Here is a 27788-nt window from a genome sequence, read left to right as displayed (position 1 = left end):
CGGGTGGCCTGCTAGCCAGCTGCCACCAACCGAAGGCCCCCTGCCGCCCATAGGATAACATTGGGCCTAACTCACTCTGAATCCGGCTGCCCCTGTGCCGCTGAGGATGCAACAACTGTACTTACCTGACCCTGAGAGACCCCTGAGGTTATGTCCAGAACCTTAACTCTGCCAGTCGAGTACTTACCCAAAAGCTGATAACTATCTTTTCTTCCAAAGTGTAACATTGACTTGTTTCACTTGGAAATTCTTCTATGTGTGGATTTTCTAAACTTTAAAATATTCACCTAAAATCAACCAAGTAAAGAAAATGAAAATACTCACCTGCCATCAGGAGAGATCCCAGTGCTGGATCGTGGTGCCCAGCACTGACCCTGAAAAGTAATTACAACTATACTTACCACTAACCCAATTTTCTCTGATAGGAAACCATTGACTCTTTTTCAGTGAAATTTCTTCTAAGTGTCGATTTTTTCAAACTACAAATATTCATTTAAAATCGCACCAACTGTGAAAACGTAATTACTTACCTGTTTTAGATCGATGTCCCAGTGCTGAACCTAGGAGCCCAGCACTAGATTACAAAAGTAACGAGAACATACTTTACCTGTAATTTGAATTTTCTTCCATAGGAAACCATTGACTGTTTTTCTGTGAAATTTCTTCTAAGTGTCGATTTTGCAAACTTGCAAATATTCCTTAAAAATTGCCTTTATAACAAAAACCCATTCTTTCAACTGTTTACAGGTGGTGCACCAGTGCTGGATCCAAGATCCAATACGGAGTTAGAAAAAGTAACAATAACCCCACTTACCTGCTAAGTGAATTTCCTCCCATAGGATAACATTGGTGATTGTATTAGAAAAAGTTTCTAAGTGTCAACTTTTAAAATACCAAACTATTGCTTAAAAATCACAACTGTAACTAAAAAGTATTTACTCACCTGTTTCCAGGAACTGTCCCAGGACTGAATCTAGGATCTAGTCCTGGAGTTAGAAAAGTGTTCAATTGTATTTACTTAGAAATTCCTATTGAGCTCAATGTATAATTGTGTTTGAATTGTGTTGCCAATTGCAACCCACTGTAACTATTGCATTCAAAGGTCTATTGCCTATTGAAGAGTATTTAACTAACGCATCTTATGAGAAAATATATTTTGATACCAATTGTTGGTTCTAAAATAAAACAACCATATATTTTTCTATACAAACCATTGGCCTAGAGTTCAGTTTGTGAGTGAGTGAGACCATTTGCTGACTGAGTGTGTACAACAAATGCTTTACACTGTCTTCTGAAACTGACGTACCGCTCGACCAAGCTGCCACTTTAGAGAGTAAGGTTATATCTAATTGTAACCTCCGCCAAACCTCTGGTGACTGTGGACTCTGTGCACACTGTAGCTATTTGGGAACATTATATACAGAGCTACTTTCCTACACTTCTTAACTCCTCTACATAGCATTCCTGCATGAATTGCTCGGGCCTACAAATGCACATTCCAAACAGAACTGCATGTATTTATACCGAAGCTGTATAGTAGTATGCAAAAGAAAGAATAGCATTGCAAACAAAAAAGCCGCCACGCTCAGCTGTAGTTGTTGAAATGCAGAGCAGTCAGCATCATCAGTGGAAGGAAAGCATCGATTAGTTACAGTAGGGGAGAACCTTTCCCAAGTCTCCACGAGCTGTGGGGCACCCCAGGCAAGTTCTAATGGCGCACTGGGGTGCCTCGGCGCACAGTTTGGGAACTACGGGCCTATAATATGGGTATCACTGCTACAAAGGGTTTTTAATGCTATCCAGTGGAGTGGTGAAATCCCGGTGTCCTGTAGAGGCGATGACATTAATCCAATATACAACAAGCATTTGCAATGCAATTGGTCTCGCATTAGGAAAGTTTGAGCTATTGGTATTGTAAATGAAAAATTTTGTATTTATGTTTTTAATACCGAAATTAATAGCTTTGTCATTTACAACGCCAATAGTTAGAACTTTCGCAAATGTGACACCTATAGCATTTGTAATGCAATATGTGTTGTATTTACGTGACTTAGATGTATTGATATTACAAATAACAATGGCTTATAATTTTTTTAAATAATTAATACTTAAATAATGTCACCGACAAATACCTGGGCGAGCCTCATATGCACTGCCTACTAAACTAAGGCTCAACCATCATAAACAAAGTGCTGACACACACACGCTGACACACCCACACACACACACACCCCACCCCGACCCCCACCCCACTACACAGAATCAGTCATCAAATGCCAAGGTAGCGTTCCATATGCCCATTCACAGTCCTATATGCCTATAATGTTGCCCGGGGTTACCTATTGCAGTGGTTTTCAAACATTTTAGAATCACAACACACTTTTTAATAACTATAAACCTTCGCAACTTACCTTCCTTTAATGGACATGAGGTGGTGCAATTTTTGAATGTAACTAAAGCATTGTGTGGTAGCACATTATCATTTACAGACAGCATATTTTCCATTGAAATGGCCACTAACTTTGCACAGAGATACAGTTTTACTGATAAAATATATAGTATATTTCACTCAAATAATAATGTACAGAAATCGGGTTTCTGTGAATATTTATCATTTGTGTATCACCAGTAAAGTGTCTTGCTATGTTTTGGTCGTATTGAAATTTGTTTCTAGCACACTTCAGAAATACAAAAAAAATCGCTTACGTTTTGCTTTCCTAACTGCTGAATGCATACAGTTCATTTAAGGTATTTACATTTTGTTGTGTGTTGCAAACAAATAATAATCTAAGGTTTTCCATTCACATTCACTGCACTCCAGCAACATTGTTATATTTTCAATTTAAAAACCCCTCTCATTTTGCAGGCATAGATAGAAAAGGAAACACCAATCCCATGTTAAAATAGTAAGCAAAACATAAGCAGCAAGTTGCCATAAGACATAGCCTTACGTTTGAAATTTGTCTTTGAAGCAACAGCAAATGTGACAAGATAATGCAGAATTTAAAGGCATCTTTATTTATTGTTCAGACTTTACCGACTCACCAAAATTGGCTCACAACCCGCCAGAGATGCCGACTTATCGAATGTCCTAGTACAGACATGTATGCCACACACAGCCTAATATGTTGCCCAGGTTCATCTGCCACTGCACAGCCCTAGTCTATGGATATGTACAGCTTATGTCCCAGGCCTCTCCATCATATGTTTGGTGTCTGACTCTCATTTGCCCAACCACTACTCCTATGCCTCATACTCCAGCCAGCTTTCATGCAACAATAGGCATATACAAACACCCACTATGCCCTGAAAATCCTCCAATAGGTCGTTTATCATTAATTTAGTCCACAGAAACACGAACAAGGCTGTATTGCTTAGTGTCTGTATTGAACATTCAATACAGCAGTTATCAAGAGCTGAAGGCAGCAGCAACCAGTTGTGCTATGCTGAAGGCTGACACATTCCCATTCAGAATGAATATTTCTTAAACTATGCAACTCACCCCTAAAGAACTGGTAAATCCCAAGAATGCTTAGTGCAATCCTGGCTTCAGACCAAACAGGAAATAGGAACATAATGAGTTTTCCTGAAAGTCGACGCATTTTGGAAGCATGACTTACCATCTTGGGTTTCAAAGGCTTCACAGAGACAGATGGCCTCCTGGCTCACCCGCTCTTCCAGAGTCTTCTTTCCCAGACCAAAGTTCCTCAGAGTGGAGATTATGAACCTCCTAATGTCCTTCCATCCCCGTCCATACCTTGCCAGTACGATACCTGCAGAGTTTCAATGAAGACGAGTTAGGGTTCTTGCACTGCTGCTCAGCAAGGCTCACTGGAGGTTGCTCACAGAAGGTTATCCAAAGGCAAAACAGAGAAAACGAAATTCGTTACAAATAGGTTTAGGTCATGGCTTAGACTCATAAATTGGTTCAAACCTCAGAGTAGCATTTTCATATTTTTTTTCAAAAACCTCCCTAAAGTTATTACTTTCACATTGTTCCAATTCCTCCATCTTCCCCAATGAAAATGCATTTGAGGACACAGAATGGATCATACTTTAATTCATCAGGCAAACTACATTGATAAGTTTAAAAAAACAAGAAATGTACTAGGGCATGAACCTTTTGGTTGCTTATAAGAAACCTGAAGCTTCTGAAGGGCTTGTCCTTCTTTGACATATTGGAGGCCTCTAATCAGGACACAAATTCTGGCCATTTAAGGTAATAAAATAGTGTTAGTTGTTACTCAACTACGTTCACTTTTTTGAGTGGCATTTACCTAACAATATTCTAGAAGCAGGTCCACGGTGGGGGGTCAAGAATTGCTTCAAATACAGCACTATTTCTAGGAGCATCCAGATCTTTTATTCTTTATACCAAGTAAGAATGTTTTTGGCAGCCAACACTCACATACTACTTTACATTGTATCCAAATGCTGATGGAAAAAAACTGTTTCTGCCCAAGTCAGTGTTATGAGATGTATTTTGGGTTTCGCCCAGGGAACGGTACTGAGACCGCTTTGGCTACCGTATTAGACAACCTACGAATGCGTGCTGACAATGGTAATGATACTATCCTAGCACTACTAGATATGTCAGCCGCATTCGATACGGTGAGCCATGCAGTACTGGTGGAAAGACTGGAGAGGATAGGGGTGACAGGACGGGCCTTACAATGGCTACAGTCCTACCTATCAGGAAGACAACAGATGGTGACTATGACACCTTTTACCTCCAGTAAGTCTCCAGTACATCACGGGGTACCCTAGGGCTCTGCGATCAGTCCCATTCTTTTTAATATCTATTTACAGCCCCTGTTCCCCATTATTAAATCTTTTGGCATGGACTACACTGACAACACTCAACTGGTGTTTCCCCTGGAGGGGTAGCAAGCAGTATCCATGGATACGTTCCAGAAGTGCATGCGTCAGACTGCTGGATGGTTTAGGAGAAACTCTTTACAATTCAATGGGGGGAAAACGGAGGTGGTATACTGCCCCACGGCCAAAATGTCCCAACATTTACCTCTTGAGTTCAGGCTCACTCCTGAGGAGGAGCCTCTAGTCCAAGTCAAAACGGTGCACAATCTGGGAGTTCTGGTAGACAACAACCTCCAAATGGAGTCGCAGGCCAACAAAACTGTTAGCGTGCGCCTTTTTTTAATGTGCATGCTACGACAGATCCTTCCGCTACTCCCTAAAGACTTGTGCTCCCTTGTAGCGAGGAATATTGTGCTGAGTAGGCTGGACTACTGCAACTCCCTGTATCTGGGAGCACCGCAATACATCTTTCAAGGGTTGCAGAGAGTCCAGTCTATGGCGGCAAAGATGGTGTTAAATAGGCAACGCTGGTCCTCCACAACTTTGGCTTTGAGAGACCTTCTCTGGTTGCCTATTAAGGAAAGGGTTCATTTTAAATCACTCTGTATTGCTTACAGAGCAATACACAACTCTGGTCCTGTTCCACTGCAAGAGAAGTTCAGCTGATACAATCCCAAGAGGCGGCTGCCCTCCTCCAGCGCTAATTTGCTGACGACTACCAGAGTTAGGCGCTCCAGGATGGGGGGGGGGGCTTTCAGTGTGGCAGTCACTCACTTTTGGAACGAGCTGCCCCAAAATATCAGACAAGCCAATTCTTTGGCTGAGTTCAGAAAGAGCCTGAACACTTGGCTCTTCCCTAGGACAGATCCCCAGCCCTGTCACCGCAGTCATTCCAGTCTATGTTTAGGTTGGTTTATTTAAGTCTGAGCGCCAGGATACCCGTAGGGTGGCAGTTGCGCTATACAAGAACTTAATTCAATTCAATTAAATTGTAACACTAAATCCTTGGGGCTTTTTCATGGCCATATTTCACTAGTTAAAACTGGTGGAATATATCTGGGGAAAAGTGACTGGAATGTGGGGGAGAACCTGCAGAAATCAGTGATCAAAGATCAATTCTCACAATCATTTCTCATTTCAGTTTTCCCTCCACAGAGGTATCACATAGGGATTCCGCTCTGCCATACTGTGAATGGTCCAGTGTTGGTGGACCTGAAATTACAGGTACAAAATCACCAGACCCAGTTTTACAGGGTATGAAGCTGAACCCAGTAAAGAGGCGCCTGGATAGGGCATACTGCATAAGAACCTACAGCACAGCTTCTTTGCTTCCTGACATCCAGACTGAATGCTGCCCCTGCTCATCATAGGACCCGTAGTGGGGCTCTAAACCTTAGAGCGCATATCTGAGCTCTCTTCAAACACACAACAAAGAACTCAGCCCAGGGCAATAGTACCTGCTGAGTCCGCCCAGCACCATGTACAAATATTTAACTATAACTCACCACTGTCCCATGCACTGTGTCCTCATAAACAATGGTATTCAGGGCCGGACTGGAAAACTAAACCGGACCTGACAACAGCTCGGCCCTCCTGGGGGTGAGAAGGGCGGTGCGGTTAAGTGGTTTGATACGGCAGATTTCGTCTGTTTCTCTTACAGGGGGCCTATACTGTTGGCCACCGGTAACAAAAACGGCCCCCAAGGGCCTAAAACCGGCCCCCTCCCTTGCAGCCTACCGGGGAAACGCCTGGTGCCTGCAACAGACAGTCCAGTCCTGATGGAATTTGAGATGCCATAAGAGTTGTTGTAAATAATATGACTGCAGGTGGTATTAGTGAAGAAATTTGAAAGGGTAAGCAGTGCATGTTAGTGTGGCGAGTTGTAGTTATTGTTGTGTTGTTATCAAGCTGAAAACAATGTGTATGGAATAGCGCTAGTTATAAAAAGGTAGTGCATAAGTCTAATGCTTGTGTCATTTAAGGTTTGGTTTGTAAAAAAAGAATAAATAATGTTTTCATACCTATGATCAACTTTTAACCTTTGTTTTTTTCATTTTATATTATATACACACATAGCACAGTGACGGGCACCACTTTGAAGTAATATGCAACTAATAACCTTAGTGCCATTTAATGAATCTTGATGAAACTTTCTAAAAACAAAGTTCTTCTCCCTCAGCTTTTTAATCTTGTGCAAGTTGGGCGACCGAATAAAAGTGTTTTTCTCTCACTTACCCAATCTTAAGTCACCTACTCTCAAACACCTTTCACGCAGTGCAATCTTTTTTTCATCTTTACCCATCACTGAACACCATCATTTTCCATCTATGAGGTGACCCCTTGTCTCATAATTAGATGTAAGACATGTCAACCTGGTCCTAAATCACATCTTTTATGAGCCACTATGGGAAGAACTGAAGGAGGCCCAGATGATGACTAGGGCCGTATCGGACAATGACTGATGGGTATCCGTACTTAGACTGGTAATCCCTCATTGAGGTATACAATCTGTTTGTTTACGTTTCTCAAAGGTAGTTGCTGGTTTGTTTGTTAGACCCGTGGATACTTTGTGTATCCGTTGTTAAATAATTGCTCTAGTTTGCTCTGCTGCTTCGTTATCCAATGCCGACTGTGCTGAGCCATTGTGAGTTCACATACATCACTCCTGCCGGAATCTGTGCCTCTTCAAAAATGCTGAAACTTCAACTCTAACATGCGATGCGGAGTACTGCGCTGGCTGCCTCGATTGCAGAGCTGACCTCAGGAATGGAAGCCTTCTGAGAAGGGTCCGCGGGAAGATCCACACAAATGCTTAGTGGCAGAATTGCAGGCTATGCCTACCGCCTACGCAAAAAGGATCTTACAATGAACCAACTTTGAACTAAATCAACAGGTTTTGGATAACATCAATCTTTTAAAACTCAGGGTAAAAGAGATGTGTAATTATTAGTTAAGGCCTCTACTGCAAAAAATACCTTTGGCTGCATTATACGCTATTGAAGCACAGTCACTAAGTTACATTAATAAATATACTTACTTATGCCTACTATCCGTCCTGGGTTATATGTAGGTCATGAAACAAGTCTCTTCAGCCACCTCTCTCTTGAGCTATTCTTTCAAACTGACTTTAGGTGTAGCATATCTCCTTGCAGTCAGCCTTCAGGCAACGGCTTCAGGAGTTTCTTGGCCTTCCTTTTTTCCTTTTCCCTTGAGGATTCCAGGTCTGCGCTTGCCTGGAGGTGTTTGATGCGGACTTGCACAGGGAGTTGTTAAGCCTGCTACCATAGGTCGTTGTTGCTGATAGCATCTGGCCAGCGGATTTAGAGATTTTCCTCAGGCAGGTGCTGACAATGGTCTGGACTTTTTTTGGTAGTGGACACTGTTGTCCTCCAAGTTTCTGCTCTATACACAAGGACCTGATTTTATATTGGTGTTAAAATGTCTGAACTTGGGGCCTCATTAGGATGGCGGACGGACCTGCGTCCGTCCGCCACCCCAGAGTAGTAGGGACCGTTCGCAGGGGCAGTGGCGGTCCCTCCGTGCAGATTAGGATGTGACCGCCACCCTGGCACGCAGTGGCAGGGGAGTACCATAGGTACCCCCCATGTGCACCCCCACCCCCCTTTCACCCCTGGGGGCCCACAACGGGCCCCAAAGAAAAGTCTGTATGTCTTTCCACGGTGGAAATGCCGCCGTGGAAAGGCATAGGACCGCCGCCATCCTAATATGGCTGGCGGTGTCTGATAGACACCGCCAGCCATGTTAGAGCTTTTCCGAAGCGGACGGAAAAAAGATCACCCAGCCATCCTAATCTGGCGGGGTTTTTTTTTCTGTCCGCAGCAGTTAATCTGCATCCTCCGGGCCGGCAGTGGCTTCCGCCGGCCCGGAGGATGCGGATTAACTGCAATCCTAATGAGGCCCTTAGTTAGCAGAGTTAGGTTCTGGGAGGTACAGATCTTCTCTAGATGAATAAAGGTAGTCCTTGCTTTGTCGATTCTTGCCACAACATCCGTGCCTGTGCCACCCTGCTTGTCTATGACACTGCCCAGGTAGCTGAAGGCCTCATCCTCTTCTACTGAATCAAATATACCTTTGTGGAATCCCCACTTTGGAAACACTAACTTGGCCTTATTTCTAGTTCTATCCAAATGATTGTATCAAGTTATGTTTAACAGGAAGAATATGTTGTGCTTATTGTCAGGTTATCCATTATGTTTTTTGGTTGTTTACTAAACTCATTAAAAAAGTAATTTGATGAGAATTCGCTCAGAATATGAGTACTAACTATATGTTTTCTAAAACCCTTACAGGATGTTTAACCCCTTGGGCGCGGCCGCGATTCTGCGCCTGTGCGGGCGTTTTAATGAGTGGGCGGGTTCATGACAGCCCCCAGCTGTCATCAGCACACGCCCACCATGATGCATGATGGCTGGGGGGGCATCATCAGCATGGAAGGGGTTGAAGTCACTGTGAATTAAAAGCAGAAAAGTGTTTCCCACTAAAAAACTTAACATGGAGTTTTGGGTTGAAGACATGAACATGCATAAAAGGCTTACAAGCAGATTACAGTCTTTGGACTAAAATTATCTTTAAAATTTGGATCAAATGCAATTTTACCTGAAAGCCAACATTTACCAATTTGATTAAAGGTTGTTATTAAGTTTAAATATGGTTTACTTGCAATAGGAGATAATGAGTGGATCGAAAGAGATGCAACCAATTCTCCCCTCTGGGGTCAATTTTGTGACATTCAGGTAGATTCATCAAAGACCCATTTTGCGAGTCTGTAATAGCGATTCATAAGGAATCGCTATTACAGACTCGCAAAACGGGATTCATGTAGGAATCGCAAAATTAAATGCGATTCCTACACATTCCTTATTTGCGATTAGCAAATTGCTAATCGCAAATAAGGAATAACTCCCCATTCATTCCTATGGGCCTAAAGGCCCATAGGAATGAATGGGGAGTATTCTTTATTTGCAATTAGCAATTTGCTAATCGCAAATAAGATAGCGTTTTAAAGGGTGCCAGGGGTGTCCAAAGGACACCCTGTAGCACCCCTTAAATGCAAATTCAAACAGGTGTTGCGCACACACATGTCCAAAGGACATGTGTGTGTGTAACATGCAAAAGAAAAAAATGCACTAAAGTGCTTTTTACTCTTTTTTCGCAATTTACCACGAAGTCAGATTTCGTAGTAAATTGCGACCAAATATTGCGAATTCGCAATTTCAAATTGGGTGATGAATTGCATTTAAGGAATCTCTATTAGAGATTCCTTAAATCCAATTCCTCGCAAATATGCGATTTCGCAAATAGCGATTTTTGCATTTGGGATGATGAATCCCAAATGCAAAAATCGCACTCGCAAAGGGCCAGATTCTCAGAATCTGGCCCTTTGCGAGCGCAATTTTGTTTCATGAATTGGGCTGTATTATTCAGGATATGATTCACGTGCTGTTTTTTGTCCCCGATTTCTGTATTTTCAAGAGACATTTATAAGACACATATTTTTTTTATGTTCACTAGAAACATATAAAGATACATTACATTTATTGTTAAACTCACCCTGGGTGAACAGGTTATTGATTAACTACATTTTTTGGAGCTTTTCTTAAACTGTAGCAATGTTTTAAAGAGTACTGTAATAGTATAACGGATGGTTTTTTATAGTTGTAGTGTTTATGGGGAAATACTACTGAAATAAATCAGTTAATAATGCAAGATATGTTGTATTAAAGCAATACAGCAATACACTGGATTATTCCTGACTCTGTAGCACCTGTAGTTTATTACGTTTTTGGGATGATTTGGACACGGTCATGGATAAATATCTAAGTAAAATGCCACGTTTCAATTTGGCTGAAAAAGAATGAAGTACCATCAGATATTTGAATTTTTTTAACCATACACATCATCCTATGTAACTTTACAATGTGAATTCTCTTTAACTTCCTGTGTAATTTCCCTATGTATCCAGGCATTGTTTACGTGCATATGGGTGCCCCTGAATGTGTTCTCTTTAACTGATGTGAATGTTGCTTCCCTTATGCCCGGTTTGACCAGCGGCAAGCCAGAAACAGAAGAAGGGATCTTACCCTACCCCTTGAGGAATCCATGTGTAGCGTGCTCAAGTAACTACAAGGGGTAACTCAAAAATCCTACTGTAGAGAACAAGTACTTCGCTTGAATGGGCATAGATTACTCGAATTCGTTTATATTACCACAAAGGGTGGAAAAGAGAGCATAAGGTTGATGGCCAAGGCCGGTTGATGGGTGCAGGCCCTTGTCCTTCAATCCATGTGAGTGACAGAAAACATGAATACCAAAGTAAGCAAGTAAAGCAAGCTTGGCTCTTGGGTATTCATTGAGGTGGGACATTTGCATGGTTTATTCCCTCAAACTTGATACACCCAACAACATTTGTCTTGGTAGAGGTACACTAAAAATGATCAACTCTGTTTTAATTTCTATATTTTCAAGTATGTTTATGTTTGCAGTTTCATTGTACATATTCCAATTATTTTAATTCTATTATTGCCTTCTATTCTAAATTCTCTTATAATTCCCACTCCATTTCAGAAAAAAAGCCTTCTCCAGGGAGAATTTAACTTAGTGTACTTTGTCCATACGAGCAAAAATTGTTATACAAATATAAGCAACATTTCATGAGATAGTGGTTAAAGCTTGAGCATTGTGTTGTGCAAAACAAACAGTTCCTTCTAGATGAGTAATTTTAAATACTCTTTTTCAATACGGCATATACTTCCACAATTCATTGAATTGCCTTGTCATGCACTCCAATAACATGTGAGCGCTCTTTGAGTATCTTGGACGTGAGGATTGAGGGGCCATCCACAGGCGTGAGCTTTCTCTTTTGATTGATTTATTCATTAAGAATAACTACCTTTGCAATGCAGCTTTTTTAGCAAGTGCTATGATCTTGAGGGCAATGTAGCATTACTGAACTTCCCCACCCCTGATCTGTAATATACTTAAAAAGCACATGGTCCTCTTCTTCATTCATACTCACCCTCACAATCCTTTTTGAATCCCAGATTCTCCAGAAGTGGCATGGGTGGGCGATCCGCAGTGTCCTCAGATTTGGCGACAAGAGCCTCCTTGACAGCATCAAACCCGTTCACAACCACCAGGTTAATCCAACCCATTTGGAAGCTGAAGACATTCCCAAACTTCTTATTTAGCTGGAAGGAAAATTGAAAGTAGATCATGAGATCTTTGCAAACATGTATTAGGTTCACTAGAGGGACACACGGAATAAAGACCCAATGATGGGGTGCCTTTCAGAAGTGCCACAGACTCTTACTCACATGACTATATTAAACCAAAAGGTATAGCACTGTTTTACTATGCATCACCCAATAGGGTTGCACCAGCTTCCATTATGAGAATGCCAGAAGAGTGCCAAGCTCAACTAAATACACAAACCACAGCACATACTCATAACTCTAACATGAAAGAGCTTCCATGTATAAATAGTAAAGTATTTCATAAATATAAATTATAGAATATTGAGAAATTTGAACGAACTTGCATTCCGTATAGTTGAGCAAATTAGGAAAATGTATTGTTGTTAATACAGTTCTCACAAAATGCTCTTCAAATGCTAAAAATGTTCAATATCCACAAATCCCCTAGGGCACAGTATGGTTCAGCTACCAGACAGTCATTCATTAGGACACTCAGTGGAGAAGTGGAGAGTAGAGCCCTTCCCGCCCCCTGTCCACCCTCTACTTCAGCTGATTGGGTCACTGCATGGCCTTTTCATTTTATAAAAGGCAACCATTTGAAGTTTATGCAAAGACTCAAGCCTCACATCACGCTTATAGTATACCAAGTGCCACTGATAAAGCATGTTTAACTCATTGGGCATAAAAAGCTATGGGTACCATGAAATGGGATGAGCACCAAACTAGACACATTTACCCTCTTTGGCATTATGATCTATTTAACTCATCCCAGGATCGGGCACGTAAGGCTGAGGTTTGTAATAAAAAAATCAGCAGTTGACCATTCATCCTAGCCCTAATGCTCACGATCACCTCACATATTTTATTCCCCCAGACAATTTTGAATGGGCCAGCAATCGCTTTATGGTCTGATACATTTTCACTGCTCATGTCCAATAAAAGTGGAAACACAACAATTGTTAGACTACTATTACTTCATCATAAGAGGACGCACTCGCTTGCACTGTATTAACAGGTCACGCCCAGAGTGAAGGAGCGGAATGGTGGGTGACAGTCTTCTGTCTGACCCGCCTATTCCTGCCTCTCTTCCAGATCCAATAGAAGCAGACGAATCTCAACCTCCACCATTCCATCTTCATGAGGCAGATATTATGAAACTATCTAAAAACACACAAAAACAAAGTCTGAAAAATACGAATTCAAAAACAACTACTTTCCTCATAGCAGTTTCTCTGCACATAAGAACATGTATCTCACATACAGCCTTACCCATGGGTCATCTGGACAGCTGTGCATATTATCCATTCAGTGTAATTCTCACTTGCTTGCTCGTTTCAGGGATGTTTTGGTGTTAACTTGATCTAAGTTATTTCAAGCCTTTTATCATTTTACTGATGTGACTTTCTGGGATGACCTCAGTATCAAAGGTCAAGTGATATCACTTCTTGCAAAGTCATAAGTATGATCATTCCTCCTCATTCCTAAAGATTTTGACAATGTGAGGGCTCTGGAAATAGAATTACAGAATATGGAAAGCTGAAATTTTGAAGAGCCACCCCCTAGTGGCTTTTCAGAGTTTGATATGTGTGTCCTCGTATTTCCCTCACTCTGAATGCACTGTGATCAATTCTTTAGTCCCATTATTGGCAACACACCCCAACCACACCACAACAGAGTATACATGCATAAATAAATACACAACACAACTTTTGTTTGGGGAAAGAATTGCTGCAGTTTTATTCCATACAAAAGTATGCAATATGGCGGGTTATCTTATGGGAGATCCAAGGGCAGACAGCTGTACCAACCTATGCTGCCCTGCCCGCCTGATGAGCTAAGCACTGTTGAGAATCCAATCAGCACTACCCTTATGGGGGTGATCCCCTTACCTGATCACTTGACACATTGGTCCCTTATTACTCATGCCCTTTCAGGGCGTAGCGTAGCAAGGCAAGCCCCCAGATGTTCAGGCCCACAACCGCCCGAAGCACTAACGGGGCGCTGACGTAATTATTCCACGCCTCTCCCCAGAGGCTACTGGGATTTGGCTCTGGCACCCCTATGGTGCTCTTGTAGAGGTACCCTTCTGTCCCCTTATGCTTCCAGATCGCCCTGTAACTCCGCCTGCTACAACAAAAGAAAACATTACTACGTTCTATGTACTTCGCCTGCCAACCCCATGCAGGGTAAGCGGTAGGGGGGGAGACAGCGTGTTCGACGCAAAGAGGGGGCACAGATGGTCGGGGGGGCATAAATAACTCCCTACCACCTCGAAGCGCCCTAAGTGACGTGCCTGGCGCGTCAGGTAAGAGGACTCCTCCTAGAGTCCCACATTAGTAGTGGGGGTGGGGAAATGCCCAAATTGCACTAACGGGGCCACGGGCAGCCGCATACTCCCATTATTGGCAACACACACCACCCACACCACAACAGACTATGCATGCATAAATAAATACACAACACAACTTTTGTTTGGGAAAAATATTGCTGCAGGTTTATTCTATACAAAAGTATGCAATATGGTGGGTTATCTTACCAGTGATCCAAGGGCAGGCAGCTGTACCAATCTATGCTGCCGGCCCGCTTGATGAGCCAAGCACTGTGGAGAATACAATCAGCGCTACCCTTATGGGGTGATCCCCTTACTGGATCACATGACACATTGGTCCCTTATTACTCACACCCCTTTTAGGGCGGAGCGTAGCAAGGCAAGCCCCCGGTTGTTCAGGCCCACAACCACCCGAAGGACTAACGGGGCGCCAACGTAATTATCCCAGGCCTCTCCACTGAGGCTCCCGGGATTTGGATCTGGTACCCCTATTGTGCTCTTGCAGAGGTACCCTTTTGGACCCATATGCTTCCAGAACGCCTTGTAATGCCGCCAAAGCTCTGGATGCGCCCACTGTCGCCTAAAGAGCCCCCTCACCAAAACAGTTCCTTTCTCACTGCAACCTGCAATTTCCCAGGCCTCATTCATGTCCAGTAGGAACAGACCCAGGCCCACCTGTGCCAAGTGCACCCAAACTTTGTCAAAATAACCTTTGGTGTTCGCCCGGCATAGCCATGCCTGATGAAGCAAAAGCCCCTTGCTCTGCGAACTTGCTCATGGAGCAGTTTATTCTTCTCTGGGAATGTACCAGTACCTCTCATGACCTGCAAGAATGTGATGGCCTCCCAGGAGGGAGCTCACTCTTAAAAATCGCTATATTCCTTCAAGCTGATGTGGCTCCCACCTCCTGCAACCTGTAGTTGCAATCCTTCTAGCCTTTCGTGCTTCCCAACACCTGCTTCCCCAATTTATGGAACAGTAGCACACATGCTTAGAAGACAGCTTCCACAACCAGCCTATAGACTTTGGCTATGCGGAGGGGGCATTTCGTGCATCACTGAAGCGACCCGTAACCTGCCCTGGGAGCAGAGTGCACCTACTTTGTTGAAGTTGACTAGACTTGTGCACAGACCTTTTGAATAATAAACCCTGGCGAACAAGACTGTTTGTATAGTGCATGCTATTGCACAGCAACCAAGTGGAGTGACAACTTACGCCACCTACCAGGCTTAACTAAAGCTCAATCACAGATATACACATACCTGCTAACCAGCTGTGACTCTTAATGCTCAACCCAGCTAATGACCTAGTACTTTGTTATTCCACTGAATATTGCCTCCCACAAGATTATATTATTATATTATATAAAATTTATAATGCGCTCAGTTACCCAGGGGCATCCCGGCGCAGTACAGAACAAGAAGAAGCACCGAACGATCACTACACTGGAAACAGATGGGTCTTCAGAAGATCAAGCTGCACATGAGCATATGGCATTATCTGCTGGCCTAACCAACTGACGCATGTCACCTGGCTAACTTGCGCTGCAAGATTTTGATCGCACCCTCGTCTGACAGCAGACTATCTGCTGTGTCGCCCGTGCAACGTCCGCTCCCTGGCGCTAGATGTCCCGTTCTATACCTCTGCTAACAGGCTACCTTCAGTGAAGCTGGAGTGAACAGTTGTATGTTGTGCATCTGAGCATAAGAACCTTGGTTTACTTTGGCACGGATCAAATTGTTGCATCTTTCACATCCTAGAGCATTCCCAAAAAGGGGGGCAGGGGCGTTCACACTGACCACCCTTGGGTCCCCCCACCGGGGGAAAATTACCTGCTCCATTAAATTTTAATAATTTTTCATCACTGGACACGGCAAATGTTCTTTTATATAGTAGCCTTTTGTGCTTGACACCTTGTTTCCCCATTTCTTGGGACGTCAGCAAGCTATGTTGGCTGACAGCGTCACCACCAAGCGAAACTACCATAGGTAACCGGGCAGGCCTTTGAGCTCAACTTCAAACCTTAAATACACACATTTTACCTGGGCGTACCTCTAAATTAGCACGGCTCCACACAGCTGTAAGGCCAGAGACACACTATATGTATTGTGCCCACTAGTGGAGATAACTCACCCCTTTGTGGGGTGACAACTACACGGTGCCTACACAAGTCACCCAACAGACCAGTTGGCCCTGACTACCTTGTGTTCTGGTGCCAGGTTTTGAAAGCGCCTTGCCTACACTTGCTGTCCCCTGGGAACCAGCCAATGGCCGTGCTCTGGCCGCAATGCGGCGATGCCCTTGTGTGGCATTTAACCCCATGTCAAAAAGGAGTGCCACTCCAACTACTTAAACCTACCTCTTGACCATGGCTGGAGTCTAGCTCTCCTCAAACATTGCTGGTATAATGCACGGGCATGCCTCCTGTTTAGTTCAATTTAGTAATTCATGGCACTGGCAACCACAAGGGCCTACTACTGGGCTGTGTAAATGCGGCCCAGGGTGACCATAAACAATAGGCTTGGTGTGGATGGGTGCTAGCATTATCTGGCTGAAGTGCAATCCCTTTGACAATCACTCCTGACAAGATATGCCAATGCTGGTAGAAGCAAGAGTTATCCAGCCCACCTTACTTCCTGTCCCAGTTATCTGAGTAAATTAGTGAGAGATGCACATTTGAACTGGTAGCGAATACTGTTACTTACGCCTGCAAATACTCTGCTCAGAGCAGCCCACCAGACAATGGCTTCCATTGAAAGGCAGTGCCAACAGATCTCCAAGTACTTAAGGTGGTACCTCTGAGTAGGGTTCTAATCTAGCAAATGCCCCTTGCATCGGATACCACCTCTGGCTATAAGCCGCTCAGTGCTACTGATGCCTTGGCGCTTCCTGACCCACAGCCAGTTCACCCTGATACAATCCGCTTGTGACTGTGACTCAACAGTGTTGCGAAAGCACGAGCCATCCTACCCTGGCCTTAGCTCTTCATCAGGCTCCCATACAAGAGCCAACCACAACCTTGTGGCCTAAAACATTTGCCCTGTGGGGCGGTAGCGAATGGACTACAAACAGCTCCTAGGCATTCTCTACCAATGTTGAAATTGGAGTTTCTGGTTGGCTAGGGTATGCACCTAATTCTGGCTGAACCCACTTCTCTAGTCAGGAGAAGGGAGTGCACACTTACACCTGCCCACCCCCTAGGTTACTAGACAGAGACTTTGGCTTATCCCTGAGGCAGTGTAAATGTAATGTGCCCACCACCCTCCCACAGTGGCACACTACAGCAGACACTACCAGGTTACTTTAATTACCCTTCGTATCATCCATCCAAGAGAGACTAAGTTCTATCTGCCCCTATTACCCTGTGCTACCAAACCTCATCATGACATCAAAGGAATTACATAACTCACTAGGTCAATCGGGCCACAGTCCTACAGTGCAGTTAGCACAACCCCGTAGTTGCTGGTAGGAACAGCACTTAGCATAACACAGCACAGAGTAAATGTAAAATTGTACTTTCCCACCATTGGGCTGGTAACCGACGGCCAAAAGACAGAACCTGGTCATGAGATCCCAGTTTCCTAGAGTAAAAAAATATTTATCCTGCACCATTAACACCTGTGCTACATGCACCCATGCCCTATCCACTTGTTGCAACAGTGGGCAACCACCCCCTGGAGGCAGTGGTCTGTCCATCTCCTCCGAATTTCTCAGCTATAGGGGTTCCAGATAATCTCAGGTGTGAGAAATGTCTTTCTAACGTAGCCAACCGACGGTTTATACGTAAGTGACTGGCCCCCAATATGGTATGACCAGCCCAACGCTGAAGCAATAGGAGCATGAGGCCTTGAGCAATGGGTGTCTTTGTGTACTGGAAACATTATTAGCCGCGCAAAGAACCATGGACATCCCCTAAATGCGAGTCACCAGATCGTCAAAGAAATTTTGATGGATTTGAGACCTCTGCGCCATCCAAATTACTGAATTAAAATTGGCGAGAATAGTTCTTTGAAAGCAAAGCATTGAATGACTCACTGATCAAAGTCAAAGGACATATCAAACCGCTTTGGTCTACCTTGCTGAGAAGGATGGAGCAATGCCCATTATCGGTATTAGTGAATTAAGGAATTATTCATTCATGTACAGCCAAAGTGGGGAACACTGCCCCCAAGTGGCCTTCCTACTTTGTGGCACCCTGGCAGTACAAATTGGTTTAACACACCAATAATCAACTGCAAACCTGCAAACATAGCGGCACCGATAATAGCCCAATCGCGCGTTTGATGGCCCGCCAGATAATTAACGATAACTGTCATTGTCCAGCAAGGCTAGAACATGCAAATGCCATTTTTTCACCCCAGATGTGCCGCAATCCCATAATCCTTAGCCACGGGAGGCCAGCGTCTACCCATTGGCCTCTGGGATTACATATGAATCTCCTCAAAATTAGCATACAATTGGCGTGTAGAGCCCTCACTAACACATTCCATGCACCTTTAAGAAATTATTTACATCTATAATCCCCTTTCCAACAAATAAACTAATCAAGGGACATCCCTTCACAAACCAAGTCAGGTAGTTTGTCGTGTTTTGACACTGGGGCACAGTTTGCAAGCATGCCGCTAAACTATTTCCAGGCTGTTGAAAGAAAGCACACCTTTCATGAGGCTCCCGGGATGGTTAGAACGAAAGTACCTCCCCATAACATGTGTTTATTGATACTCAACTTTATGGTGATCGAACTCAAAAGAATGGAAAGCTAGGTGAGCTTGCCGGGAATGACCTGTGAACATGGCTATAGCCCGGACCCCTGCATTGGGTGCCCTGACCCGCTAACAACTAAATTCCTGTCTGCATTCCATACAGGGGACTAATGTTTATGTATTTTCACGCAGGAATGTCCACACATGTAGCGCTCCATCATTACTGAAAATTATCTGCACTGGCAAGTTGTAACTGAAGCACCAGTAGGTACTGCCTGCAAAATGCTGTTGCTCCATGTGAGGCTAAACTCGGTGTTGTGAAGTGCTCATGAGAAAATGAGAAATTTGTGTATTACTGGACCCTAGCTTTCAACGTATCTGTGCTATAGTCCCAAGTCCCAAAGGCTGGATACAAACCAAGGCAATGAAGGAGCGGTACAACTTGGGGGCTCCAGCAAGAGCATGCGAGCGGTTGCTGCATCGGTCAGCCTCGCAACCCTCACTTACATATAATACAACATAAACCCGCTCTATCTGTGAGCCGCTTCCCGGCCAGGCAACCCGCTACAGGCCAGCACGTTCGCCTGCCACACAGCTTGACCCAGAGAACTGAGCCGGTCAAAACCTTGTGATTTAAATTAATGTAAAATCATGTATTCCGCAACCCGCAGTGTGGCTTTAAAACACCGGAAAAGGAAACGGCAAGAGGATATCTGCTGCTCTAACCTCCACCAAGGATATGCTAGGGCGAGGGAAGGAACGTCGCAAATGAAGAGCACCACCCTACACCGTGGATGCTTATTCGATGAGTTCCGGGGACTACACAGTTGGCCCCAACGCCAGGTTCGAGAGTATCCAGACCCAGGGCATGGCACGTAGCTCATCCTATGCAGGAGTTAGGGCCGATGTTACTAAGAGGGCGACACACCATCTATACAAAATATTTTAAGAGGGCCTCAGCTGCTACCTGGCAGGGCCAACCAGCACACCAAGAACCAAGGCAGGATGGGGCAGACCTGGAGAGCAACACCCCACCACTTAGCGATGGAGCCTGCCCACTGCACCCAACACGGACACAGGTACACGGCATCTCGGCTACCTCACCCCAAAGCTGAAAGGGCACTCCCTCCTAACAACTTCCCAGTGACTGTGTAGCAGAGGCGGCCCATGAGCCCAGTTATGGCCAAGCAAACCAATCTTTTTGTACCTCTGAATTAATCTATGAAAACGTAGACACAGACGGCATCCAGGCTACCACTCTTGGAGCCAGCGAAAGCCTGGGAGTAGCTCCGGCGCAAAGAGCTGCAGAGCCCAGATGAGCCCTTACCCCATATGCTAAACACATCCAAACATCCAAAACCATTCCAATAATCACCGTACCAGCCTCATTGCGCTGTGCCCCGCCCCAGCCCACTGTCTACCAGGCTGATGCCAAGGCCAAGCCTGACCAAGATTTTAACAGGGGCTGGGCGCTCCTGCCGGAGGCCAAATATCCACCCTAGCCTGATAATACGGGGAAAACACAACGATGCACACCGAGCCCCAGCGTTCCATGCTTGTCGGCAGCATAACCATTGCGGCGGATCGCACCGTTGATGCCCTGCTACTACTGAGATTCACCCTTGCACCAGTTCTCCAACTCCGAATGGGGTGGGGGGGGGGGGGGGGTGGAACATCTCCAACTACTCCGTCATGGCCGATCGGGGATGGGCCCCCGCAACTTGGTCATCTTAATAACCCCTTCTAAATGGCGACCTGAGCAACCTACCATGCGCGTCCTCACACAAGGGAGGCAGCGTCTACCACATGACTCCTCCACTCGGGGGTGCTGTGCAATAAGCCCCACCCCCACTACAGGGAAACCTAGCCGCCAAAAGCGTTGACAACGCTGTCATTCCCTGCGGAGCCAGCAGAACGACACTTGCTTTGGGCCCATTACAAAACATGTGTACAAACATTTAAGTGTTTGAAATAATTCGATTGGATGACTCCCAGGTGCTCATGGACGGGCGACCAGCTACATAATACTTCCATTCCTACGCGGTTTGACGCTACACAGATGTGACTACTGGGCATAATCATCTCCCCCTTCAGAGATGGACATCTATTACCATTTAGTTGAAAGTTAAAAACATAACTGGAGCAGGGAAAACAATCTGAAGGAACTGTTTGGACCACAGATTCAAAGACAGGCACATCCTTGTTCGGGCCACAGCACCCGCACCCCACTTCCAACACCTCTGGAGCTGACGAGGTCATCCCTACGTGCACCACCGAGGCAGAAGGGGTGAGATTTAAACCCTGGGGGATGTGTGCATTAGCGGTCGCAGTTTCACTGAACACTCCAGTGTGGAATATGTTGACTTGCCCAAGGTCACACTTGTTGAAACACGCAAGACCCGCCAAATTCTCCCGCTCTAACGACGGCACCATCTTTCCGACCGGACCCTTATACTAGCAGCAAATCAGCAGTCAAAAATGCTACCGGCACGCAACGGCGCCCCTAACACATCGCAGGCCTAGGAGCTCAGGACATATCGCTCCCGACTCAACCCACACTAGCCCCTTACTGGTTGTCCCAAGGCCCCGCAGTCTCTGCTGTGTGCTCCGCACAAACACTTTCCCAAATGAACATCCACACATCTGCCCTTTTGGAATCGGCTAACGAAACAAGCCTTGGCCAATAGCTAAAACAATCAAGAGCAAGACCAGTGTGCGAAGCATAGAAAGACCACAATTGACAATTGGGCCACTCCCTCCAGCTGTGCCAAACAGAATGTGGGGCATACGTGTCATTGAAAAAACAACCTTATGTATTCTAGGAGGTGGGTGCGAGGGCGAAATAATTCACACGCCAAGCCCTTGTGCCACCGAAGTCGGGACCCGATGTGTTCCAGGCCCCCCGGAATGGGCCTGTGTTCCACCACCGTAAAACAAAATCCCACCCAAGCGACACTACAGTAGGGGTAAGGGCATGAGGCATCTGGCCACAAAGATCGTGCGGCAACCAATCTGCTCCACCCCCCCTCACCGCCGGGTTCCTAGATTAGGAAAGGGGGGGAGCAGCAGACTACCCCGGCTACCAAAGCCTGGCAATATCAGAGGCGTTCAGCACCGCAACACAACCTCAGGGGGCGAGACAAAACAACCTCAAATGGCACACACTCACCGCAGCAAGCCACTGCCACCCGAACCAGAGACAATTTCTGCACTAAAAGCATTTCTGACTGAGTGAGCAATGCACTCGTGAGTGCTGCATGCACAGAAGGGGCCTTGAGAAAGTCGACCACGTACAACTACTCGCCAATCACCCATAACATTGGGGTCACCACCAGGGTCTCTCGCGCCCCGCCACCACGGCTAATACCTAGTACAGCCTAAAACTTCAGTAGCTGAAGATACATTGAGCATGAGGCAGGGACGACACGATCAACCCTGACTCACCTTAAAAACCCTGATGAATCAAGACGGCACAACGACGACCCTGACATGACTGGACAGCGTGTCCGGCGCAAAGAGGACACCAATATGGCTGGGGGAGGCATAAATAACTCCCCACTTCCTGAGAGCGCCAGAAGTGACGCGCCTGGCGTGTCTGCTAAGGGGACTCATCCTAGAGTCCCACATTAGTAGTGGGGGTGGGGTCCAAATGGCACTAACGGGCTGCCCGTTTAGGGTGTTCCCTTGCGGGGGCTGTGGGCAGCCGCAGATGATTAAGGGGGTGGAGCTTGCCTGGCTCCAAGATGGCCACAATAGTGTGAGGCTCCAGAGCCCCAGACACCCATCCTACATAATCCTGACGCCCGAGCAACAAGACCAACCCGAGAGTATGTTCCTCTCGATGCCTTGCTCCTGAGCTGCTTGCGGTCCTGAAGGCGAGTTCGGAGGAGCAGCTGGGAGTGACAGATTCGGGTAGGGCCAGGTAGGGAAGGCCTGCTGTGTGCAGGTAGGGCACTGTGAGGCCATGATTTGGGAGGCGGTTGAACTGTGAAAAAAAACATCCTGCCTCGGCGCTTTGTCTCCTAGCTGCTGGCTGGCTGAAACTGGAGTGCCGGTTGTTGCCTTAGTCGAGGGGGACGACGTGAAGACCGGGCCCCGTGGGACTGGAGAAGAGGTGAGTGGCTGCGGCCTGGGGGCACGGCCTGCAGGACGCAATTTGACAAGATATTCAAAGCTGGGCTGATAAATCTGCACTGGAGGCGATGCCTGTGATAGTGCGGATAAGGCTCAATAATACTCAGAGCCACCACTTAGCCAGTAATCAACATTTAGTTTGAAACAAAGCTAAACATACACATCAATCTCATTTGCTAGAGTATTTATCTCAAATATTTCTCATAATTATTTATCATTTTCTTAAAATCAATCAAGTTCATCTGGTACAATCAGAACATAAAAGAGAAAAAAGACAACAAAAAACTTCATCAATACTGGTCACAACACAAACTGACAAAGCCGTAGGAATTCAAAGAAGACCTCTTCGCTAGTCACTAGTGAGTTGTTGCCTGTAGAAAAAGATTATTTTTCGTAGTTTATGTCCCATCATACACCCTCTCAGTCACGTCCTGAGCCCATCATGCCGGAAAAGAAGCAAACGAGAACACGAGCAAACCCGATCACACAAAGTTGCACACGCACTCTCCTTCCTCTAAAATTCAAAGATACATTCGTATGGTTAGGGTGATTCCGAGAAACAGCTTCCTCACTCAAACTGTACATTCCTATGGTGAAGCCGATTCCGAGAACAAGACCCCCATTTGTGACCATTTCCCCATTATTGGGCCGATTCCGAGAAATAGGCCCCGTTTTGCTAAACCACGACAACCAATTCCGAGAAGAAGAGCCCCCATTTGCTGAAAGATACGACACAAGACATCCTGTCAACGACCAGTTCTCCTTTCTCTCTCTCTCTTATCTAAGGAACCAGCCTAGGGTTATTTCTCAATGCTCTGCTTCTGCCGTGACTTCCTCATGATTAAAGACACAGTCACGCTTCTTCCTGTCATGACTTCTGTATGATTTTGACACAGTAACGCTGCTATGATTTCTGTAAAATTACGACACGGCTATCGGAGTTTTACTGACTTCTGTATTGTTACAAACACAGCTATCCGAAGCTCCCCTTCACAAGCACTTCAGATGCTCCAATATCACCAAAATAGGATTAGAGATGAACAAGAACAAGAAAAGAAAAGAACAAAGGATACTAAAATGAAGGTATTGGTAGCACAGACTAATACAATCCAACAGACCCCTAAGCAATCTCAAATGTCACAACAAAAAGTTACTTGCAATTATTGTAAAAAGCCAGGTCACTTTGTGCGCGACTGTCCAGTATTACAACATAATATTGCCACTGGGAAGACCCAACCCCGTAACTATCTCCACGACCCTCTGTTCCCACATCAGCTCCTCTGACTGATACTAAACCTGCCACCCAACTCTATCAGTACCCAGTGTCATCCTATCCTGAATTCCCCTCAATTTCATGAGACAGCTGGGAGGAAGACGACAGTCGTCCACTGATCCCGGTCCCGGTTGACCAAAAGGGTCCCTTTGTAAATGCTAAGCTCTTAGGTAAGGAAACAAAATTTCTAATAGACACCGGGGCCAGTAGGATGACAGTACAGCACAACTAAGTTCCCAAGGTACCCCTCTCTGGCTCGAATAGTATTTCCTTGGGTTTTTCAGGTACACCAGTCATCAACAAAGTTTCTGAACCAGTATCACTTCAAGTTGGTCCTCTCACAACATCAACTGATTTGGTACTTACTAAGTCATGTCCCGAAAACTTACTCGCCATCCAGACGTTAAAGGAACTGGGTGCTGTGATATGCTGTTCCCCGGAAGGAATACGAGTATTCCTCCGAGATTTCAAAGGTCATTTCACCACACGAGAATTATACATCAGACTAAGAGACATTCCTGCTACATTATGGGCTACAGATCCAACTGACGTAGGGTTCATGGACATCACACCACACATGGTCACATTAAAAGAAGGTGTCGTCCTACCTTGTGTCCAACAATACAAGTTACCTCCAGATGCAGAACAAGCCCTCATCCATATTATCGATGACTTAATACAGAAAGGAGTAGTCAGAGAAGTACCTTCCAACATATGGAATTCGCCAGTCTTACCAGTAAGAAAGAAAACAGATGACGGTGCACCACCGTTTTACAGAATAGTAGTCGACGTACGCGAACTAATCAAGTGTGTGGTCCCACAATACCCTGTGGTCTCTGACATCAGTTCTCTGCTAACAGCTATAGATCCTGAAGCCACACACTTTACTGTAATCGACCTGAAGAACGCTTACTTTAGTGTACCCATTCACCAAGACAGTCAGTACCTATTCGGATTCTCACTACAAGGTCGTAGCTTCTGTTTCACAAGAGCTCCTCAAGGGTACACAGAAAGTCCCAGTATCTACAGTCAGGCACTTAAAAGACAGTTAGACGACATTGTTATGCCCTCAAATACAACATTGTTACAATATGACGATGACCTACTGATCACCGCACGCTCTGAACCAGAATGAGAACAAGCATCACGAATTGTCCTAATGTTCCTTGCACAACATGGCCACAAGGTGTCACCCTCGAAATTACAATTGTGTTTACAGCAGGTGGCCTACCTAGGACACCTGCTGTCAAAGGAGGGTAGGGCACTCACACCTGAAAGAATTCAACTAATTTTTAACATTCCTGTCCCTAAGACACAGAAAGAAGTCTGTGCCTTTATTGGCCTCACGTCCAACTGTAGACAATGGATTCCCCAATTTGCATACTTGGCTAAACCCCTGATACAGCTAACGACCACGACCTCTTCCCCATTGCCATGGACACCTGATCATACCTTTGCTTTTGACACCCTTAAACAAGCATTATTCTCTGCACCCGTCCTAGCTACACCCGATTATGCCAAACCTTTTGTCCTCTTTGTCACAGAACGGGAAGGTACAGAATTGTCAGTACTCACACAAACACAAGCCAACAAACATCGTCCCTGTGCTTATTTTTCTAGCACTCTTGACCCTGTTGCACAAGGTTTCCCTGCCTGTTTGAAATCTGTCGCAGCTACAGCTCTAGCAATACGACAAAGTGATTCCATAGTACTAGGACACTCTCTTGAAGTACAAGTTCCACATGCAGTAGAACTACTCTTGAATAGGACACAAACACAACACTTGACCATAGCCCGCCTCACAGGTTATGAAGTCACTCTGTTCCAACCCCACATCATCATCAAAAGATGCAATATCCTCAACCCAGCTACATTACTGCCTACTATTCCAGTTGACAATCAGATTCAAAACTGCTTAGAGGTAGTCGAACTAGTCACAAAACCCCTGTCTGACCTTACAGATGTCCCTCTAAGTACACCAGAACACACACTGTTTGTAGACGGTTCCTGTATGTGCCTCCAATGAGGCGAACTTTCAGCGGCCTATGCTGTCACTACAGAAAAACAGTCCTCTTAGCAGCTAGGATATCCGTACATTCAGCACAAGCAGCAGAGCTAATAGCTCTCACACAAGCATGTGAGTGGTCTAAAGGAAAATGAGTCAACATCTACACCGATTCACAGTACGCATTTGGGGTAGTCCACAATTTTGGTATTTTGTGGAGGGAGAGAGGTTTTCTAACCTCTCATGGAACAAAGATCCAACATAGAGATCTTATCCTCCAGCTACTAGAAGCAGTACACAGACCCACAGAAGTAGCTATACTAAAATGCAAAGCACATACCAAAGTCATAGACTATCACTAGAGGCAATGCTCTGGCGGACGCCACAGCTAAATATGCTGCTCAGACAGGAACACTAAGCACTGAAACCATCACTAGAACTATCTGTCCAGTTATCGATCCCACCAAAGATGTAGTAGACATCCAAAACCAAGCCACAGAGACCGAAAAGAGAAAATGGGAGGAAGAGGGAGGTTCACACACAGATCAAGGTTGGGTAACAAAAGACAAGTCCAAATGGTTTCTCCCTGACGTAATGGTTCCAGTAATGATAGAACCTGCCCATGGTCCTGCCCAACTAGGAGAAAAAGGAATGTTAGACAGTCTGAATTTGATATGGCACAACAAGCATCTGCGTGCAGCAGCCAAACAAAAAGTACGAACCTGTATGATTTGCTGTCAGTTCAATCCCGGGAAAAGTGTATCAGTTGAACAAGGAGGGTTCCATCCTCCAGATCATCCCTTTGAAGTCCTCCAAATGGATTATATCCAAATGGAAAGATGTCGAGGATGCAAGTATGTCCTCGTAGTAGTCTGTACCTTAACCCGATGGACTGAAGCTTACCCTGTCCCAGACTATGGTGCCCAAATGACAGCTAAACAATTGGTGAGGGAATGTTTCCCCAGATATGGGTTGCCCAGAGTCATCTACTCTGACAATGGACAACCCTTCTCCTCTAAATTAATGGAAGCAGTTTCCCTACTGTTAGGTTATACCTGGAAATTTCACTGTGTTAGACATCCCCAACTAGCAGGCCTGGTGGAGCGACACAACCACACATTAAAAACCAAGTTGGCAAAAATATGTGCTGACAAGCAAATCGACTGGGTGACAGCTCTTCCAGTTGCCCTGTTCTACATGCGAATGGTGGCACATTCTCGGACAGGCCTGTCACCCTATGAAATCACATATGGGAGACCTCCAAATATCTGGGGTGTCCCATCTCCTAAAAAGCTAACTGATATTGACGCAA

The 27788-nt window shown here is 45.2% G+C and overlaps 1 protein-coding gene across 2 annotated transcripts in view; it reads right to left on the bottom strand.

The window, feature by feature from the left end:
- Window positions 1–27788, bottom strand: part of LOC147748027 (cytochrome P450 2D15-like) — a 513923-nt gene that overhangs the window by 289422 nt on the left and 196713 nt on the right. For both annotated transcript variants that reach the window (XM_086958015.1, XM_086958006.1), the window contains exons 2-3: window positions 11855–12026; window positions 3621–3773 (exon numbers count right to left, since the gene is read on the bottom strand). In XM_086958015.1, the coding sequence (XP_086814141.1) occupies window positions 3621–3773; window positions 11855–12026 (325 nt within the window). The remainder of the gene's footprint in view (window positions 1–3620; window positions 3774–11854; window positions 12027–27788) is intronic.

The sequence above is a fragment of the Lissotriton vulgaris genome, chromosome 1_1 (assembly GCF_964263255.1).
Source record: "Lissotriton vulgaris chromosome 1_1, aLisVul1.2, whole genome shotgun sequence".
NCBI lineage: Eukaryota > Metazoa > Chordata > Amphibia > Caudata > Salamandridae > Lissotriton > Lissotriton vulgaris.
Note: the sequence above shows the minus strand (reverse complement) of the source record. Positions and strands in the feature narration are given on the sequence as shown.